This window comes from Epinephelus fuscoguttatus, linkage group LG12, assembly GCF_011397635.1.
Source record: "Epinephelus fuscoguttatus linkage group LG12, E.fuscoguttatus.final_Chr_v1".
Lineage (NCBI taxonomy): Eukaryota > Metazoa > Chordata > Actinopteri > Perciformes > Serranidae > Epinephelus > Epinephelus fuscoguttatus.
The window spans coordinates 29,040,115-29,061,834 of NC_064763.1; the positions used below are offsets into that span (position 1 = coordinate 29,040,115).

The 21,720-nt window shown below is 41.0% G+C and overlaps 1 protein-coding gene across 4 annotated transcripts in view; it reads left to right on the forward strand.

The window, feature by feature from the left end:
- trpc4a (transient receptor potential cation channel, subfamily C, member 4a) overlaps positions 1-21,720 on the forward strand; it is a 105,614-nt gene that overhangs the window by 50,075 nt on the left and 33,819 nt on the right. For 3 of the 4 annotated variants that reach the window (XM_049591330.1, XM_049591332.1, XM_049591331.1), the window contains 2 exons: positions 18,891-19,120; positions 20,082-20,300. In XM_049591330.1, coding sequence (XP_049447287.1) covers positions 18,962-19,120; positions 20,082-20,300 — 378 coding nt within the window. In that variant the 5' untranslated portion in view covers positions 18,891-18,961. Of the gene's footprint in view, positions 1-11,868; positions 12,489-18,890; positions 19,121-20,081; positions 20,301-21,720 lie in introns of those variants that run through there. The other variant, XM_049591329.1, reaches the window with a different exon arrangement.

Genomic DNA, 21,720 nt, shown 5'->3' on the forward strand with positions numbered 1-21,720 from the left:
ATGCCGGTTTGCAAGTCTGAGAGAGTTAAATAGTTCTTCTGAGATGCTTTGGCACACTCACGCAAGATGTTTTTTTCAGAGCCATTGCCATTTGTAGAGCAATTCAGATCTAAGTGGTTCCCTGCTTTTTATTTTCTTTTTTTAAACTCTACTTTATTATCTCAGATTTGTCCTTGAATCTTTGCTCCACTGCAGGAAAAGACTTTGGACTGCTTGCCCCATCAATTAAAGGGATGACAGATAATTACAGACGGGTGCTTTCAAGCCTTCACTCCCTCTGATTTGCATGTGTTGGAGATTTGGGAGGAAATCAGCAGCAGGAGAAAATAGGAATCACACCTGCAGTGGAGGTGTGATTCAACCAAAATAACATAAGAAATGTGACGTTAAAGAGAAGCAACACATGCATAAGTGTGGTGCAGTTTGTTCATGTCTAACAGAAACAAATATCTTTGCCGATTAGCTGCATTTTATCTGACGGTTTGCCTGAATTTAAACTGCAGCACGGTTAAGGAGGGGAGCCAAACCACTGAGCCACTATCTCTGGACTTTAATCACAGCACGTCTATTAAATGGAGTGAATAAATCAGACAGTTAAAGAAATTTCATCCTTTTAAAGCATCCCAACAGCATCCTTAAAATAACTACTCGTGAAAGTGCATCTGAACAGGCACGATTCATGTGTGTTTGACTCCACATATTGGTTTCTTATAAATGTGGCTTCATTAACGGCCCCTGAGTGATTTCTTTGTGTAGCAGTTCCTTGGTGGTTGTTCCCTGGTGTGGGCAGGACATGATAGACCCACAAGTAGAAATTGATGACAGAAAGAAAGAGTAAGGACGCTCAGTAAATTAGGTCTAATGGGGGTTTGATACCAGCAGAGGCTAATGTGTGTGTCAGTAGCCATGTGTCTATTTAGAACCTGCACAGTTTACAAAGTATAAATGATTGTCGATTACAGACAAAAGACATTAGATTAAAAGTGAGACAGGAAGTAGCTCCTGAGTTTGTAAAGACAACAAGCAAAACAGCCGCATTAGTTCAATATAATGAACAATAAATACTAGAAAATAATGTCTGTTTTAATGATTGGAAACTGCTTTACAGCAGTCTTATATTGTTACAGCTATAGTGTCGCTACCAAAGCTGAAAACTTCCTAATAACTCTATATTGCCACAGAAAAATCCTGAAAAAGTGTTTGGGAAAGTGGAAAGTTTTGCTGATCCCTATCATATAGTCGGGACGATTACATTGCCCTAGTGGTCACGCAGCTAGCCATGCTGAATCGGTTAAATGCTGATGCTGCAGGGCTGATATGAAAGCTACCAACACAAAACCTCAGCACATGAGCAGAGATTTGTGCTGCCACCACCAGAGAAATAAATTTGGTGTCCTGTTTTTCAGAGTTACCCAAACACTGGCACCGTCGGAAAGCTTTTTTTTTCCCAGCGGTGGACTGTGCCAGTGAAATGCTGACAGTTTGCAAACAGAAACCGCACACTGTACATAATATGAATTCCGACACAGTTTTTGATGTTGGAAATAAATGTGGAAAAAGTGAATTTGTCATGAGGAGTGTGACTGACTACTAAAAGTCAGGATGTGTCGGTTGCTGCGGCATCAATTTTGAGTCACTCAGAAGTCTCCCAACATTAGTGCAGTAAATTGCTGGAGTAACCCTTTCTTTCATTTTCTAGTATTCAGAAGCTGTGCTGAGTAATCAGTGATGTGTTGGATACTGAAGTGAAGAATTTGTAAAGACAATGTAAAAGTACCAGCTCTGCATTGCTGCTTGAATCACCCTCCCAGTGCATCATGGACAACAGACACTGAGCAGCTGCTGTTCCAATCCAGGTTTTTAAGTGTAGTTTTATGATGATTCAGTCCAGCTTGCTCATATAGTTGATTGTTTCTCTGCACTTTAATTGGTGCGAGGTAGTGTTTACAGCGCAAGACCTCCAAATTAAATGACAAAATGCATCATCATGCTCCCTGACCGCCTCCTTGCGCAGACTTTGTTTCTCTGTAATAATGACACCTGATTTCCTCATAATTACTGCAGCAGCTTGAGGGCTCTGACACATGAACATTAACATATGTTGTTTTGGGGCACTCATTGAAACAACTGATGCTGATTTTTTTTGGGAGGACAGTCTCTTACAGTGTCATTAGAGGGTTTTGAGTTTAGCTGGTAATTTAGGATGACTACAGGGCATACGACAGATTTTCTTAGTTATTAAGAACAGAGACAATAAAAAGTAGGACCATAACAGCTATAAACCAAATTATGCAAAATGAAGAAGCAGAAATTGTGTGGCTTATACAACCTGTTTTACCGCATCATTAGGTCTAGTGAGTTTTACGTGCGAGCCAAGTTTCAAACAAAAAATTTCACACTTTTTTTTTACACTTTCTTTATTAGATTTTCAAGAAAAATAAACAATACATAACTATATTAATACGAATATACACAAGACAAATAATAATAATAATAATTATGATTAAAAATAATTAACGAAATTAAGATAAAAACATGTTTGAAAATTAAAAATAAATAAATAACAAGAAAAAGGTTTTAAAAAAAATTATAAGAAATAAACACAAATAAATAGATAAATTAAAAAAACATTTTTAAACAAAGATATATAAAAATAAAAACAAATAAAAAGATTTTAAACATACAAATATATAAAAATAAAAACAAACAAATAAATAAATAGATAAAAAAACATTTTTAAACATAAAAATGTATAAAAAATAAAAACAAATAAATGGATAAATAGATAAATGAATAAAATTACAATTTAATGTATTTAATGATAAATAAAAATAATTAAATAAAAATATTTCTATACTATACTATACTGTCAAATGAAGCAAACTATGCAAGGCTTCCACCCTATTCCTAGTAGCCTATAAATGATCCGCAAATTCACTCAGCTGACCCAGTACACTTTCCACATCTGTATGTTTAAGATCATTGATCCCATACCTTTTTAAATAGTTCATGTTTCCTATATAGAATAGGTATCTTTTAAACAATATATATATGCAGGCAGTTCTTTTAACCATTTACCAATACTTGGTCTGTTTACATTATTGCATGATAGTTCCATTACTGTTTTTTGCCTGTGACAGAGAAAGACATTAAGAGGTTTGCTCTTTAATTTATTCATTTTATTAAAGTAAAGAGATGCACTCCATTGCGCTTCAGTGTGTGAACGTATGCCAAAACATGTCTTCAGAGCAGAGGCTGCTCTTTTAATTTTCACCATCCTAAAGTTATTTTACTGTCAGCTGGGAAAGGCTTGACACCCTCTTACTGTTAACTGACTTATGTTAAAATACAGCCCCCTTTTCTTTTGCAAAGTAGCTCTAAAAGCAGACAGTAGACATTCAATTTAACAGCAGGCCATTCCACTCTGTGAATTGCACAGCCGAGGGTGACAGATAAAGGGGAACGTGGGCATATAGATGTATTATGTTGTTTTGAACCATTGAGATTTCAAGGGCAACCACTTTGAGTCCTGACGATGCTGCATTACGTTACTGCAAATTTAAAGGAGCAGCCGAGAGAGATGACAAGATGATATGTCATTGCCTTTAAAGACTGGACATTAAAAATCCAGTTTTAATAACCCTGGTCTGTCATAGTTTAATCTCTAGTTTTTAAAAAGCATGATTAAAAAACAAATCAAAAGGAAATCATAGAGCGCCCTGCAAACAATTTGTGCCTTCATACAAGTAAGGAAAAAATCTAGCATTGCATTAAATGTTACGTAAGCCAAAGATAACTGCTGTGTCCTTGACAGATCACTGCAGCGGAGTCAGAGCTGCTCTTTCATAAAGGGTAAACGTTAGTGAACATCCTGCACAGTAGCCCAGAGCTTCAGGATGTACTCACAGAGGACATGTGTGTACTGTCCTCAAATCTGTTTATTCTCTCTGGGGTCTGGAGAGTGATAGCCGAGCAGAGTGAGCCATTTCTGCTGCTGCAACCTGTGGTTCCCTAGGAAGAGCTGTTTACTCATCCTTGGCATCATTCACATAGTAGGCTCAAACTCCTGTGAAAGTGCAGATTGGAGAGTGTATCAGCATTACGCAGGAAACGGCTGTTAAAAGTCACTGGAATTTATACTCACAGTAGTGTATTTATGTCCACAAACACATGGCTATAACTCACAGGATATGTAGCTGGAGGATCTAGGCTTAAAGGAATACATCAACCCCCAAATAATCCTGCGTATATCAGTTACTCATCCTGTGTTACGTATGTCAAATTTAAAAACGACTGTATATAAAAACATCCGTCACACAGCTGGTGCAGTATAATCCAAGCCTGTATCCAGTCGGATGCTCTAGGCCTGGCCCCTAATAGTCGACCAAATGTTAGTCGATCAGGAAGGTCATCAGTCGCCAAGATTTTTATGGGTCGCTAAGTTGCAGAATTACAAAACAAACACAAACATAAAACTCTATTAGGAGTTGTGCCTTGTCAAAATAAATCAAAACCTTTATGACTGAACCATGTGGGAATTTAATTTCAAAGGACAAACACAGGAAGAGGCCATGCTCAGCAGGTCAGGCAGGAGTCACATTACAAACCAATCACAGCCGACAGATATCTTTCCTTTCTTCCCTAAATATTCAGTGTGATAAATACGGAAATGTTGATCTTAGTTGATGATTTTAGTGCAGAGCTACTCAGAGCTTATGTCCCATCGACAATAGGCCTACACACTTATAAACAGCGCCTGGAAGAAGATCAGCTCTGCCCTCAGGATTTCAGGTAAATAGGCTATACAATGCTTGTTAAGGTTGCTTAGCAACCTTGGACACAACCTGCCGTCAGGCTCTTGAAAGCTGGCACAGAAAAGGCACAAGATTAGTGCCCAGCACCCAACCTTGCATTTTCCACACGGTTAAAGATGCAGCATGTGTATGGCCCCTAATTTCCAGAGCTGGTACCTGCAGTTATCACACAGGCTCGTTAATAACATGTCGAGCAGGAAATCCAAAGTGTGGGATCATTTTGAGAAGGTGAAGGATGAACCCAAGGTGATATGTAAACTCATCTTCATTCGTCGACAACAAACATGACGTATCATCTGAAACATGAAAGTAGTAGTGATGGGCAAAGCAGTTCTTTAGATGTTACTGAATCACTTCAATAAAAAGATTTGTTCAAAAGATTCGTTCACCGAATCAGTCAGTGCTTGGTGGGAGGAGCCCTGACTGTGTACTGCGTAGTCCGACTCACTGAACTGATACATGGCTGAGCTGCTGCTGCGTCTGCCCTACACTGGTGAATCTCATTACTGGCCAGCCTAATGTTTTAAGTTTGTTTATCGGGAAACTAAGTCTGTTAAAACAATGGGGAGGTGTGTGATTATGTTTATGTGGCTCGACTCCTGGCTACATTAGCCGTTAGCTTGGAGAAAACAGTCCCTATGAAAGTGTATCGCTGAGAAGAAATCATTTGAATCACTCAGGAATCGGGGTTACGTTGTTCACTGAGTGATTCATTCACCAAGTGATTCGTGCACCGAGTGATTCGTAGTCAGAGTGATCCCTCCCTGCACCCTGGCTGCCTTGCGACTTGCGAGTGTTTCATCTTTCGCATGGACCGAATCGGCAGTTCCACTCCTGGTCTGCATGCTCGCTGCTGAGCTCAACTGAGCTGAGAAATGAACGAATCAGTTCTGGAAGTGATTCAGTTCAGTACTTTCACTCAACAGATTCGTTCTTTTGAACGATTCGTTCACAAATGACACAACACTAGAAAGTTGCTACATTCCCATTAGCCACTTAGCACAGTCGTTACTGCTTTGCCGACAGCGTCATTAACGGGCGGCTCGCTCAGTGTGTGACGTGCACTTGTAGATAAAATATAGGCCTATATTAATGAAGGTTCATTAGTACGGTTTTGTATTTCTCTGTAATGTAGCACAGTGTTAACAATGTTACTGATACTATTCTTTCTCACACCTTCAACTCAAACCATTGTGTTGCCCCGCCCAAAATATATCATATAATAATTAAATTAATATCATATACATGCGGGCGACTAGTCGACTAATGGCCCTAAATGACGACTACTGGTCAAACAGGAAAACTCTTAGTCATGGGCAGCCCTAGTATGCTCAGTACTTTGGGGTTTGCATCGGCAGAGCGGAGTATGCGGTTGGGAGTGTGATGATGGAGTAGCTCAGACAGATAGGGTGGAGCCTGGTTAGTGAGGGCTTTGTATGTTTTGAGGAGTATTTTGAAGTGGATTCTCTGGGGGATGGGGAGCCAGTGGAGCTTATGGAGAACGGGGGTGATGTGGTCACAGGTGCGAGAGTGGGTGAGTAGCCGAGCAGCAGAGTTCTGGATGTACTGGAGCTTATTGAGGGTTTTTGAAGATGAGCCATAGAGTAGACTTTTGCAGCAGCCCAGACGGGAGGTGATGAAGGCGTGGATGAGGGTTTCTGAAGCTGAGGAGGAGAGGGATGGACGGAGGTGGGCGATGTTCTTGAAAGAATGTGTTTAATGTGCTAGTTGAAGGAGAGGAATTGATCGAAAATGACGCCAAGATTTCGGATGTGAGGGGGGGCGGATATTGTACTAAACAACTAACTGCAAATACAAAATATTGCACACTTTGTACAGACGGTTCAAGGAATTTATTATCATATGAATTAAGAGGCCATCTGTGCATTTCCATACAATGAAAACTTTGTGCCCTGGCTGCTCTCCATGTGGTCAACTTATACATGGTAATGTAATGCCGGCCAGATTACGGTTGTTATCAGCATAGCACAATGTTTTTTTGACCATACGTGCAGAATGTTCAGTGTAAACATGTGTTTCCCCTACATTATTCATCTCTTGTACATTAACCCTTGATAATGTTTTTTTATGTTCACGATTAGGCAACTTGGTGAACTTGAGGGAATGATCATGGTTTTGGTGAAATATTAAAAGTTAACAGTGTCTCTAAGTATGGCATGTTTTTTAATTAAGCCACAGTCTTTGGCAAACCTCAAACAGTGTTTTTGCAGCCTGAGAATACAATGAACCCTGGTCTTATGTGTCAAAGCCATGCATTTTATAAGCCCAACCATCCACCCAGACTTCCTCCCTGCGACTTCTGTGCAATGTAAGGTTGTCACACATGATGGATTAGAAAACAAAACATAATCCAAGCAGCAATTACCTTTCCTACAAAAGATATTTGGCAAAGCAAATTAGTTTTACACAAAGGGAATTAGATGACCCCCTCCTCCTCGTCTGACTGCGAACCCAAAATGAGGAAAAGTCGTCTTTTTGTTCCTCCTGTCTTTTGCAAAAAAGAAATGTCAAAAAGTGAAATGCAGCGCAGGTATCAGCAGTGACAGTACAATATGAAGACGCAGGAGTAAATCATTGCCCTCCACTGTGCATTGCGGAGGAAATGTTCATCCTCTTTTTTGCTCATTTTTGCTTACTGTATCAAATGTGAACTGTGTGTCAGGGAGCCAGGGTGGCAGTCTCAGCCTCAGCGCTTCTCCAGGGAGGATGGAGACAGATCAATTTTAATTACCCAGTAGCTTCTCAGAGACCATGAGAGTAATGGGGATTTAAACAGCTCAGATGGCCACAGTAACCTCAGGGAACCCCTAGAGCCACAGACAGAAAATATAGCACGACTCCCACAGATGCACCCAGAAGAAGAAAAAACAAAAAGAGGGATTATGAAAACCTGTGACTTATATAATCATGATGTTGACAGGGGCACTGCCTTTTCAAAAGTCTATACATGGCATGGTGAAACTTCATGAAAGGGTGACTGATTATTCTCAGAAGCGTAGGACAGGATGAGGACGGCACTGCGTTTCCATGGAGATAAAAGAAAAACTCTGGGTTAGAGCACAAGTTTAGATTTCAGGGAACACACACACACACACACACACACACACACACACACACACACACAGGCTACAGTACCTCTGTAACAGGGAGCAGTCCAACTCTTTGTTAAGCTTTCAACAAAAGTAGGTTTAACCTGCGGCTGTGTGAGAGAGTGTGAGGCAGAGATAGGAACAAGAAGAAGGGGGAAGACGGACGGACAGGGAGGCGACTGCAAAGGCAGATCACTCCCAACTGGATGCTCGTATTGGAATAGTGGGCTTGTTTCATTACACAGACTGAGAGGGTGCCTGTTGGCTTTGTAGCTGCAGAGACAGCTTGCTGCACACATCGAGTCTCCTCTTACCTTGATAAGGACGGCGCCATCTGTTAAAACTCATGCAACTCTTAACTACAGGGCGTCTCGCCAGTTGTTCATAAACAGGCATCTGTAGAAACATCCCTTTTGGGTGAGAAGTTACTGCGCTACAGTTCAGCTCTGAGAGGGCTGGAGTAACAACCCCAAAAGCTCCAAAATGTGCTGCAGCAGCTGAATAGTTTGCAAAAGAAAGTCTTATCAACAAGCGCAGCACTGACGCAGTGTTTATACCCACTCTGCAATATGCTGTAACAAGTGAAACTACACTGCATTTCTGATAAGGGGAATTCACCATCATCCGGCAACTGTTACGTAAAAATAGAAAAGGAGCCCCTTGTGTGTAAATCCCCTCGCTGTGGTAGTCGGACTGCTTCCCCTCCATGCAAAATCATATCAACCAGTGCAAGAAATGCTACCTTTACTGTAACAAAGGCTCTACGCTGTCATGAGCCAGCTTTAAGAAAGCGGATAAATCATTGTAAGTGAGGCTAGTGGAGTTTACTGTTTTACTCTCTCTCCCCACATTACATCAGATGTTGTTTAAATGTCTACTCATATCAACCCCCCTTTAAAGGCCCTTTTATGGGAGAAGAATTAGCTTCAGGGACTATTTTTAGAATCACTAACGTTTTCTGATTTCTGACCTGTCAGCTAAACAGACTCTATTCTTCAGTTTAAAGGAGATTATTTAAATGTGCTCTACATATACTCCTGAGCTTTTGTTAAGAAGCACACACAGAGAAAAGAACAAGCAGATAGTTATTGACGTAGTACTTTAGCTTAATTGACTATTGATTACCATGTCTGTGTCTGCAGGCATCACTTATATGTCACATTAATTTAAATCTTAGGTTTTAATTTCCTACCTGCCCTTCTGCATCAATGCACTGCTGCCTTGAATGCCTGCAAGTATGTGTTCCCTAAATCAGTTCGATCGGATTAACTAATGTAATTATTGACCCTCAACGAGAAGTGTTCTTTGTTATAATGATATACTGGGTGGTAATAATTCTGAATGAACCCAATACCAAAAGACGGGAGATGCAGAGAGCCTCTGCACCCAGGAGGAGCCTCCATGTGGGATTCAAGCCCAGTTTCAGGGAACCCTGCTATCCCACGGGTGCAGCCATTTAATATGACTCCATAGTGTGCATCAAAGAAATTAGCAGCACAGGGACATGAAGCCTTAAATTATTTTTTAATTAGAAAATGCCTCAGGAGGCAGCCAGAATTGCATAGACCAGGGAGAGGCTCTTTCATTTTTTTAATGATTAAAATAGTATGTGTTGTGCATACACATTTTTGACCATAGCATTAATTTCTGATTCTAATTTATGATTGCAACACAGAACAATAGTAGTACACCCACAAATCTATCCTCACACAAACATATGTTCCAGTATCAGAAGCAAACACTGACTAGTCACACCAGAATAAATGTTGGCTTTGCATGTTTCTGCAAACTGCAGCTATGTATATTTGTATGTTATTATGTGGCAGATATGTTGAAACTTTACATTTCAACAACACTGTGGTTAATGTGTGGTAATGTTTAGGCACAAAAAGCACTTGGTTAAGGTTTGGAAAAATCATATTTTGGTTCAAAATAGTTTTTGGTGGCACTGTCTACACAGGAAAAGCAGCAATGGCTGGCTAAAAAACAACAATTTTTAGTGGCACAGTCATTGCTGGAATTGTCTCCCTGAAAAACAGCTTGTGTTTTGGTTTGCTGATCTTGAAGAATGGTCTGTCTGCAGCTTGGCAGTGGCCTCACCTAGATGCAACGCCATCCGCTATCCGCAAATTCAGTTCATATACATGCAATCACAACTTCGTCACTTCAGAGAGTTTGATGTGATACGTATGAAAAGTACAACTGGAACATATTCGTGGTTTGCAGAAACGTACCATGCAATGCCAACATTTTCTTCTGGCGACTGGGCCGGTAATCAAAGGCTCACCATATCCAAAAATCTGTCCCCGGTGACATTTCAGTGCGACTGGAAACTGCAGTTCAAACACAAGTTCTGCCAACATAAACTTACACACAAACACACACACACACAGACAAGATACAAGGAATGAGTCTGGCCTGGAGACTATAAACATGTCAAAGGACATTCAGCAGCATTATACACTATGAGGAAGAATTTACAACATCAGCAGACCTGTAAGTATAACAGAGGGGGAAAGAGGGAGACAGTTGGCATGTTATTGACCCATGATCGCTGATTCGCTGTTGGGAGAAATTAGTGAATAAACAGTGACACATAATTTGACACCAGGCACGTACAGTGTGTCCAGACCACTGATGAATACGTCGGAGTGGATGGAAGGTGTCCTTGTCACTTCTCTCCCATATTCAGTATGCATCACATCAGCTCACTCATAACACAGTGGATTGGATTTTAGCTTGATTAAGTGATAAACGCATACAGTTTCCTTTGTTAACAGCCTGAGATGTCAATAGTGTTCCTCAGATTTTCCCGTTCAGTCAGTTTACTTCTCACTGTCATGACATGTGCATTCATCATACATTTCCTGATACAGGTTCCTTTGAACCGAAGCTGCTGGTTGACAGCATTTTGCACAATGTTCAGTATCTTTAAACACGGTCACAGTAAGTATTCATTGTTGAATCAGAGAACTGTATTCTGGTCAGGGTGGAAAAGCCTCCAAAGCAGAATTTAACTTGCTCCTGAAACCTGGCACCTCTTAGTCTACTCATCTAGTGGGCCGGATTGGACCCCTTGGCGGTCCTTTCTGGCCCACGGGCTGTATGTTTGACACCCCTGATCTCCAGCAACCACACAATTTACAGCCTGCAAGTCAGATTTGGTGCAGAATAAGGTGTTGGGTGGCCACCAACCATTCTCTAATTCACAAAGAAAATAAATTGACTCCCTTTAGGAGTTTTTGTCTTGTACTTTGAATGTTAATAAGGTGCCAGAGTGCATAAAAAACATCAAAATAGAGCTTGTTTATCAAAAAAGTGCCAGAGGAGGAACCAGTGAACCCTCAAACAGAGGTCTGGTCTTGGCTAAACCCCGAATGTCCTTAAATCCTAGAAACGCCTCAGCAAATGCAGAAGGTTAATTAATTTATACTGAAAAATATTGATTTTTGTTTATCATTAACTGGCTCCAGGCCTGCTGTTATTTTGCAAAAGTGGCCCTCACATAAAGCAGGTTGAGTATCCCTGCCCTGCAGTATTTTTGGCTGATTATGTTGTTTTCACTGGAAGACTAATGAATAAAAGTAAAACATTATGGTTTCACATAAGAGTTGAGTGCAGAAATGTATCTTATTATCTGTTTTTAACGTCTCTGATTAAAATTTCCATGATATATTTTAATTTTTGAATAATTTTACTGGTTTCCAATGTGTATTGAAAAGATCAAGTTGTTTATAATGCTCTTAGAATAATCCGCACCATAACTTCCTCTCTGTTTCTTATCTTGGATGGCATTCCTGACACGAGCAAAGCTAAATGGGAAACTGAATCTTATGTTAAGTGTGATCTTAATTTGTTTGAAGGAGAGGCTGGATGTCTGGCTCAGTTGCTTGTTTAGATGATTTCCCCCCCTCTTGCAGTGCCACAGTGCTCAATGCGTCTCCAAGTGCGCACGACCAGTTTGCAGCAGCGCTCCGCAGACCGCTTGCCAGGCATCTGGCCGCTCTGCGTTTATTCCTGGAGGCGCTGCTTTTCGCTCAATCTTCCCCAACAGGTGGATAAGTCGAGTGGGAAAGAACATCGGTGAAAGCATTCACCCTGGGGGAAACTGGCCGCGTTGCTGAACCAGGTGTAATCCACCGAGGAAACTTGGTTGTCGCTTATTTTCGTCTCCAGGATTTGTTGCGCGGTGAGCTGAATGCGGTGTGCGCCGGTCTGCGTTTTTTTCCCCCCCTCAGATGGAACCGAATGGAAGTCGTGATGAAAACTGACTGGATATACAGTGGGGATACTGTCAAGTCTCCAAAAAATGAGAGGGGAGAATGCAGACTAGACTAAAAAGACGGACTGGCATCACAAGGCACCAACACATTAACAGGGTCTTCATGCAGATCCACACTGCAGTTTTCACATTTGGATGAAGCCAAATTCAAGAAGTTGAGGCGAATGAATTTTTTAGAGCTTTAAGCATTTGTTTGATTAGTCCTCATGTGGTCTCGGGATATTATCCAAAGGAAGAACATTGATCTCCATGGGCGAAGTTCCAATGCCCAACATCCCACAGGTTAGTTATTTGCTCTAATTTTGTCTATAAAAGGCTTTTTCACGCTGGAGGAGAAGACCGTAAAGATTAAAGATGGTACTGTGTGTGCACCAGCAGATAAATAAAAGAAGAGCCCCCTTCTTTTATTTTCACAACCGTTTTTATTTTCATCCATGCTATTCCCTGGAATCTTTCTCTCGCACACAAACACAGAAATAAAAATGTCAAAATCTCACCTGTGAGTGTACGCAGGCGCCTTGCACTACAGCTGCAGTCTGCCAATTTCCACAGACCTGTTGTCGTTAATTAGTGAATGCTGACAATTTAATGTTTGCTTTACTGCCATTGTAAACACAGGGCAGGCTTCTCTAAATGGGCTTCATGGTCCACTGGAAAGCTCGTCCACGCAGTGTGGGTGCTGTCTAATCAATACAACTTTCAGAATTAAAAGGCATTTTACTCAACATATTCCTTGCCATCACACCTGAGTGGTGCCGCTCGCTTTGTGCAGGGAAACAGCTCAGATTGTCTATTTCTTGTATTGATTCCAGGAAAGTGTGATTATATCAGAAGACAGGGGCCCTCTGCACAGAAGGATGAGTGTGTGTGTTTCAATAATAGCACACAGATATCAGCAGATCCGCAAATCTTGTGCTGGTGTTTCTGCATGGTGGCAAGCCTTACTTTATATCTGCTGTGTTTTGGGGCAAGGTCTGTGAGAAGTTCACAATCAGCAGTAACACCAGTGTTTTTATTTTTTATTTATTTAAACATCACGCAACAGCATTATACGCACAGCAAACATATGGCCAAGGTGACATCACCCATATAGGACAGCATGGGATGTCACCTGATATTGAAGACATCTGTCAAACAAGCACTAAAACATATGTCTTTTAATTAACTAAATCATTGACACTAGTTAAGGAAAACATACTTTAAGAGAGAAAAATTAGGCTTTTTGAATAGAGTTGAATGTAATACTTAAATATATTTAAAGGAGCAGTGTGTAGGATTTAGTGGCATCTAGTGGTGAGGATTGCAAATTGCAGCCAGCTGAAACTTCTCCCATGTGCAAAGCGTGAACTCCCGGTTAAAATTTCATCAGTGTTCATTGTTCAGGGGGTTTTTATCAAGAGCTGAACTGTTTGCAGAGGGCTCTTCCTCTCCATAACAAATTGAATGTTTGAATGTAAAATTGCCCTCAAACGTGTTAACATAATAATAATTGTGCCCCTCCACCTCTTGTTAGACCTGTCAGTGACTATATCATATCGACAAGGTTCTCCAGCAGTGCCAGGGCAGCTGAAATTACACACAGCTGTGACGATTTTTATCACATTTCTGCTAACCATCGTAGCGGTAAAGTTTCCATCATTATGATTATTAAACATCGGAAGGACAGTTAATGATTCATACAAAGTACACATGTTCAGACTTTTACGAAGTGCTCCACAGGACAACATTAAGCAATTACAGGGAGATGAGTGTGACTAAAAATATTATGCAATGTATCACACAAAGTATTTAAAAATTACTTTAATAAATGATTTTGATTGATGTTTTACAGAACGCCATGCAGCCTGCAACACGTTATCCATCTCGAGTGAGGCCTGCGAGCTAGTTCAGGCAGTCTACTTGAGTTGCACTCATTCATACACACAGGTCATATGTCATTCACCATATGTCATCTACAAAACACACCCTCCCTTTGCATTGCCTATGCCGCTGCTGCCTTGCATCAGTACTGCTGCTCACTCTTTCAGTGCCACCTCCACCCCAGCATTCACCTGTCGGCTCTGGCCAGGGGGGAATATTTAATCATCACTCCACAATATCTCATAAACATATCTTCGGAGAGCGATGAAGCTGGAGTCTAGATGCCAAACTCTAACTTTGTTCTGGTTATTATCATATCACCGGCAGCTGTCTTTGCAAAAAGCGTGTGTGCGCCTGGTCCCGATGAATGTGTGAGGTGCCCACTTTCTCTCACTGCACATTCTTCGATTATAAACACCAATTTATGTGTGGAGAAAAGGTGTATGCATGGTTTTTGTGTGTACACACATTTATGTATCTGGCCCCAGGAGATTAAAAACAGTAAAAAATACTGAATAAAGTAGTTTCACGTTAAAACTTTGTGTTTTTTCGACACTGTTTGGCTCGTCGCTGAGGGGCTACTCTGGAGTCAATGTTTGTCCATTCTGGGCTAGTAACATGCTGCTGCAACATGGTGGACTCCATTAAAGAGGACCCGCTCACTATGTAAATATAAATGTCTCATTCTAAAGTAACAAAAACACGACAATTCTTATTTTCAGGTGATTATACACTGAAGAAAACACATTTCTTATATTTTATTTGTGTCAGTATATCCCACTAAATCCTCCACACTAGACCTTTAAATCATCATTTTATTACTTTTATGCTGTTTGATGACAGCCTTTGTTGTCCCATCCAAGACCTACTGTTACTGAGTCTAACTTACTGGAGTGCATGCATGCTCTCTCCATAGTGCATCATTTTTTACCCTCTAAGGACTGAAGTCATTCAGTGTTTGTGACTGCAGGGTCCCCGTGTGGCCAGTTCAGAGGTATTTTTGATTCGAAGTGAAATTGTTCCACAAAAGGCTGTGGCAATATCAAACTAATGCCCGAGATCTCAAATGAGGTGTGAAACCCTGCTGCCAAAAGGGCTCACCAGTAGGAAAAAGTTCTCAGTGGAGCAAATCTTTCTTTTTATGATGATTTATTGAAGTTCTTTTCCTTCATGGAGTGAAATTAGAGGGCACCAGAGAGCATTTCTACAGCAGCAAAGTGGCGCCTTGAGTGTAAGAGGAGATGACATGTGACATAATGGGGGAAAAATGTTGCTTAGGAACACCGTCTGACAGTGAATTGCATGTTGTTCCTTTGATATGCACTACTTTGGTGTTATTAACTTGCATTTCAGACGTCTTAAATTCTTGCTCCTGCAGCTCATCAGGCTGGGGGAACATCAAGGCTGCTAGTTCAAAACCTGGACAATCAGATTATTGCTTAGCACCTGCCTCAGAAAACTACTGCTTAAACTTGAAGATGAAACAGTTTGGTCTGAAAATGTATCACATTAACTCAGTTAAATGAACAGTTTTGCACTTATGTTTTTGTTGCATTTTTGGCTCATGCTGAGAGTTAGATGAGATGATTGCAGGATACCTCTCTCATGTTTTTAAATATGAAGCACATAACCTCCAAAACCACCTTTGTACCGATGAAACAATCAAGATATATCAAGTTCATTTGTGAGCTTCAGAGTTGCTGTTAGGCGTTTCCTTTTGACAGAGCCAGGCTAGCCGTTTCCCCCATGTTTCCAGTCTTTATGCTCAGCTAAGCTAATCCCTGCTGACTTTATATTTATACCGTAAAACTTCAATTAAAGGCCTAGTCCCAGTTAAACACCCAGTCTCTTTTACTAGCCGAATAAAGGCCTGTCTCAACTGGACGCCTGGCCTGGTTGCCAAGCTGTTCATTTTATAGAAGCTCTTTGGATGTATGAAACAGGATTGTTGAGCTAGCTAGTTAGCTGTTTAGATGACACAATATAAATGTTTAAACGTTTGTCAGTATACTGTAGAGATTATAGAGATTGTTAGCTTGGTTCATTTCATTTTACTAAAACCATGAGCACCAGAGAAGACCCTAAGTGAAGCTGTCATAAAATCAGAATATGTGTCCATTCCTCAGTTACCCAGCAAGTCATTAGCCAGCTGATCCACCAGTCAATCAAAGTGTTTTTCAAAAAAACTAATCCAAGTTATGAATATTGTTTTAACAGGATATGGTGGTGTTGTGTAGGTATGCTGGATGCTGTTATCTTCAGGTGCCATAAAAGAGTGCCATAACAAAACACATAATTGATATGTCATTCAAAGCCTAATTTTTATGCAAGTAATATTCATACTAGTACAAATAAACAATTTCAGTGTATTCCCCATCTTTGCTGAGCAACAGTTTCGTGTGAGAGGAATTAAAGGCCTGTCCCCAAATATTAAATTCTTTAAGCAAATAATAGCCCAGGCTACCAATCGAAGTTTTTGGTATTTCCCAAAGCTCTGTCATACCTAAATGACAGAATAAGTTGATCTCCACTGATTTCCAAAACAACTTATATTACTTTTCTGGAAGTTGCAGTTTGAAACACATCTGCAATGTCATGAAACGGTTGCAGTTGCTACCTTGTTATTAAAAGAAGTCAACCTTGACCTCAGAACGTGAACAGCTGACTCCTGGGTGAAAGTCCTGTGTATATTAACAACACATTCTCACTGCAACATCCTCACATACTGACGTTTGGTCATGGACTTTCCACGTCCACATTCGACGTGCAAGGTACCCTGGGTGCGTTGGTTGTTGGCGTTGTTGGAGTGTCAAATTCTGCCTGTTACATGCATTGTCAAATACACTTCCCATTTTCACAGGAAATTTAACATTTACATACAGTCTCTTTCAAAGTAAACGCACTACGTCAGTACAACACAACAAATTTTTTTCCTTCAACAACAAACACATTGTGTGGTTTAGGCAACAAAAACAAGTCGTTAGGTTTAGGACAAGGCTTTAGAATCTTACGGGACGTGAACACCGCTCTCTGGGGTGAAAGTCAATGTTTGTTGGACCCGCCCACCCCACTCAGACCTTCGCCGCCTTAAATTTTGTCCTCGTTCCGCTGCGTTTCCCCCTGACACCACTGGGCACCATTAAACTAAAACAGCAACTGGCTGCATTTCATGCCAATGTTAACGGACACCTTTTTTTTTTGTCAGTTTCTCACTGCCCAAGCGCCGGATTTCGATGACCTCGTAGTGAGACTGGGCTCATTTTAACCTGCCCACTTTATAGGGTCTTCTTTGACATTTGTACATTATGCGCCCTTTGTCGCTTTTTATGCTACGTCACATCACTTCCTCCTCTGAGCATGAAATAATTACTATGGTTACTAGAGGGCGCCACCTTACAATAAACTTAATGTATGGGTCATAGTACGCTGCTTGCATCAATCACCTATCTAACTTACAGCAAGAAAGCAAATATGCATAGTTTCCCAAATGTTGGACTGTTCCTTTAACAGTGCTATTTTCGAATACAGAGCTTTGGGCATATCACACATAGTTTTACACATATTTATAAATTAAATTGCTGTTTTTCCTCTTGCTCTTATAAACTAATTGGGCTGCTGTGAGTCTGTTAATCCACTCATTATTTATTGAACAGAGACACAGAGCAGTAATGAGTTGTCCTGAGACAGACGAGAGAGAGGGGCGCATTACGGACCAGCTACTTGAACTCCTTTCTTTTTTTATATTTAGTAACATGTAACCTTTTCCACTTTATCTTGTTTTAGTGGTTTTAGTCAACTGTTTTATCCTTCACCATCTCCGTCTTCTGCACTTCCTGTTTTCCTGTCGTCTCCGAGCCCGCTGTGGTTTTAAATCCTCTCAAGAGCATCAGAAAAACAACCAATCCCTTGTGTTTGCATTCACTTTTTTGTGCATCTGTTCAGTGGTTATAGTCAGCCCACTGCTGATAATGGTTTTAGAATGAGCTCATTATAACAGTTGCATAGTTGCATAGAGGAGGTCCAGATACAAATAAACTCTTTTTTAGGATTAACCTGCCACAAAATCAATTTCCAAATGCTGCTTATTCATGTAATTGTAAACACAATTTCCTCATCTTGTATTCATGGTCAGTGTTTTATTATGACAGTGTATTTGAAGATCTCACCACTGCCAGATTCCAGAGAACCAAGAGATCTGGACTATTGCCTTGTTAGGAGACAATCGCTGCACAGTGTCACCGTGTCACTGTGAAGGCTCGTTTCTGTAAAGCTGCACAGTGCTTGAAGCATCATTTTGCTGTCACCAGGCAACTGCTAAGTCAGCTGATGCTGATCAATTAGGGGGCATCACTAATGACATTAACTGGAGCCATTAGTAACTCAAGAATTAAAGATGTTACCATCCATTTCAGCTGCAACACTTAAAGCCGGATGCAGTAGAAACAACCACTGCTGATGTTTCCTCTGTTTTTCTTGTTTAGTGTAGAGTGTTTGTCAGTGTTTGGCATGATCAAGGTCCAAGGTCAAGAAAGATACCTCTATAAAAGCATATTTAGTGATGTAAACATTGTGTCTGTTATTGTTTGGGAGGCTCATCTGCAGAAAAAATACGTTTAAGAAGAGAATTAAATTCATAAAGTTTGAAAATGTGTTAAATTATTTTCACTTTAGACTTTTTTCTCCACCCTTATCTCTCTATGTCTGTATAATCGTCTCCTCTCTGCTCCCATCCTCTCTTCCTTTCCTCCTCATCTTTTCTTGTGAAAGTCAATACCAACAACAAGTGGCTCCTTCTTATAACACCTTTGCTCGTGTCCCCTCTAGTGTGAACTCCCCCAGCTTGGCAGCAGCTGTAGCAGTGTTTGCAGAGTGCTGGTAAGCTGAAGCCCAGGGAGATGTCACAGCTGTACTATCGGCGGACTGACAGCTCCTCGTACCGAGACCGCATCCCGCTGAGAATTGTGCGGGCCGAGTCGGAGCTGTCACCTTTGGAGAAAGCCTACCTCGGAGCTGTGGAGAAGGGGGACTACGCCAGTGTCAAACAGGCTTTGGAGGTGCGTGTCTGTGTGTGTGTGTGTGTGTGTGTGTGTGTGTAAGTGCTTGGAAGAATGGATGATTTGTTTGTAAAATGGATGAATGAATGCAGCCTCTGAAACTCTAAATTATGTCTGGATAAATGAGTGGAAATTAAAGCCTTAATCTAATTGGATTGATTTAGAAGAGATTTTGGGCAACATGTGCAGACATGTTTATTCCATACTCATTGCCAATAACATCTGGGGTGTTTACTTACCTTGACAGGTGTCAGACTTTTAGCAGACACAAAATATTGCTAGAGACCAGCTGTTCGGCAGTTTCACAAAAAAAAACCCAACACAAACAGAGGACTTGTTCTATAGCATTGCAGTTAACAACATAATGCAATGAGGTAATTTTCCCAAGTGCCTTTTTAGACCTTTACCCTAAATTGTTACAACTATAACTAATGCCAGATGTGACCACCAAAAATACTACTTAAATACTACTTACTTGGACTGTTTTTAAAAAAGGAATAAAACTGATATGGCAGAGTCTTTTTTGATTCCATACATTGCTCTTTGTTGTTAATACCTGATGCCTACATTACCCACAATGCATGCTAGTAGCCGTTAACATAGCCTCAAGCTGTCAGCCTCCAGCAGAGATGAGGAGCAGGCTAAGCAAACTGACTTCTCTCCAGCTCCACACCTTCAGATTTGATTCATTTTCAAACTTGTAGTTTTCAGCCTCAAACAGCATTACTAGAGGCAATGTATCAGATTCCATGCAGCTATCACAGAGTAAAACTGAGTAGGCTTTGAGTTGCTCTGTCAGATCTAAACGATGTGAGGAGTTTACATTTCCTTTGAAAAAATCAATGTGCATTCCACGTCAGCGACTATTTTCCCTTCTAATCAATGGCATTGTTTAAAACTGAGTCCCAGAGAAGCTCTTAAAAACAAACCCTGACTTTCAATCAAAACCTTATTTTGCCAGGAGGCAGAGATCTACTTCAAAATCAACATCAACTGTATCGACCCTCTCGGCCGCACAGCTCTGCTGATTGCCATCGAGAACGAGAACCTGGAAATCATCGAACTTTTGCTGAGCTTTAATGTGTACGTCGGCGATGCCCTGCTGCATGCGATCCGCAAGGAGGTGGTGGGAGCTGTGGAGCTGCTGTTAAATCACAAGAAGCCCAGTGGTGGCATGCAGGTGAGGAGTGACTGAGGGGGTTGGAAAGGGTTATTCATGAGGTAGGAGTGTGTCAGTGCGCAAACAGTGCTGACAAGGCTGGGGGGTATAGTAGGAGAGGAACTAGGAGTGTTGGCCTTTCTTTACAAAAGAAATCCCTTTTTCCCCACCCATGTTTCCTGCTACCAAATCATGTCTTGGTGCTTCTAGCATCAATTTTTTCTCTTTTTTGTAGTTGATAAAATACACAGGGCCAGATCCTCAAAAGGATTGCACTGCTTTTGCAACCGCTAAACCTGTGCAAATGAGAGAAAAAAAATAGCGTGCAATCCACAAAGCACACGCAAAGGGTGAAATACACACAAACTGAACACAAACTGCACTGCCACTCCTAGCTGCGCCGGTCCAATTTGCATGCATGTAAATTAGGGAATATTCATAAATTCTGCGCAAAATTGCCCCCTTCTTATGCAAATAAGCCTCATTGCAAATACCACCTAATCCACAAAGACCAGCGCTAATTGCCACAGGCAGTAAAGCGGTGCTATTTAACGCCAGTGAAACCCGTGTATTAAATCCGCGCAATTTCTCTTTCTCCCTCTCTCACCCTCTCTCTCACGCAAAATGATTGCAAATTTCACTCAGTTGGTGGTAACTGTGGAGCATAGCCTATATAAGGGCTGTCATGCCAGGACTCCGGTAATCATGGCAGCAGTGATTGTAGCCAGGCGAAGGCACCGTAATGGCAGGCGCGCACCAGAAAGGATTTATCGGAAGAGAGTATCACTTTTTGATTTAAGTGACAATGAAATCATTTGCAGATACCGGTTGGATACCAGGCCGCATGATCCTTGCGCTACTAGATGACATCAAGGATGACATAGAGCCTGCCACCCAGAGATCCCATGCTTTACCTGGCATTGTCAAATTAGTGTCTACTAGTGATGCGCGGATGGGCTCTGACGGCACCTGAATCCGCATCTATCCATCAATCATCCACCCACCACCCATCCGAGCAAATTCATTTTCTGTAATTACAGACCCGCATCCACCCGCACCCGCATGTTTATATTATCAGATGACCGATCCCGTCAGCTGACTGACATTAAAATAATCAATAAAATGGTGCCGTTACTCCGTGCGTAAAGGCGCACATTGGCACTCTTAATGAAGAGACACTCATTTCTGCTGCTGCGTGGATCACTGTGTTAAATAAACCCTTCCACATGACACATTTAAAGAGCATGCTTGCCCAGCCAATCATACATTATTTATCAGCGGGATATAAGCATGATGATATAGAGGGCTTATTGTATTGCACACGACACAAGTAGGCTCATTTCACATTTTAGAGCATGCAATACATTTTCCCCTCATTAATGTTTGTCAAAGCAATTTGTAAACTTTGTTTTTAAAGGGTGCAATTTAAATAAAAGTTATT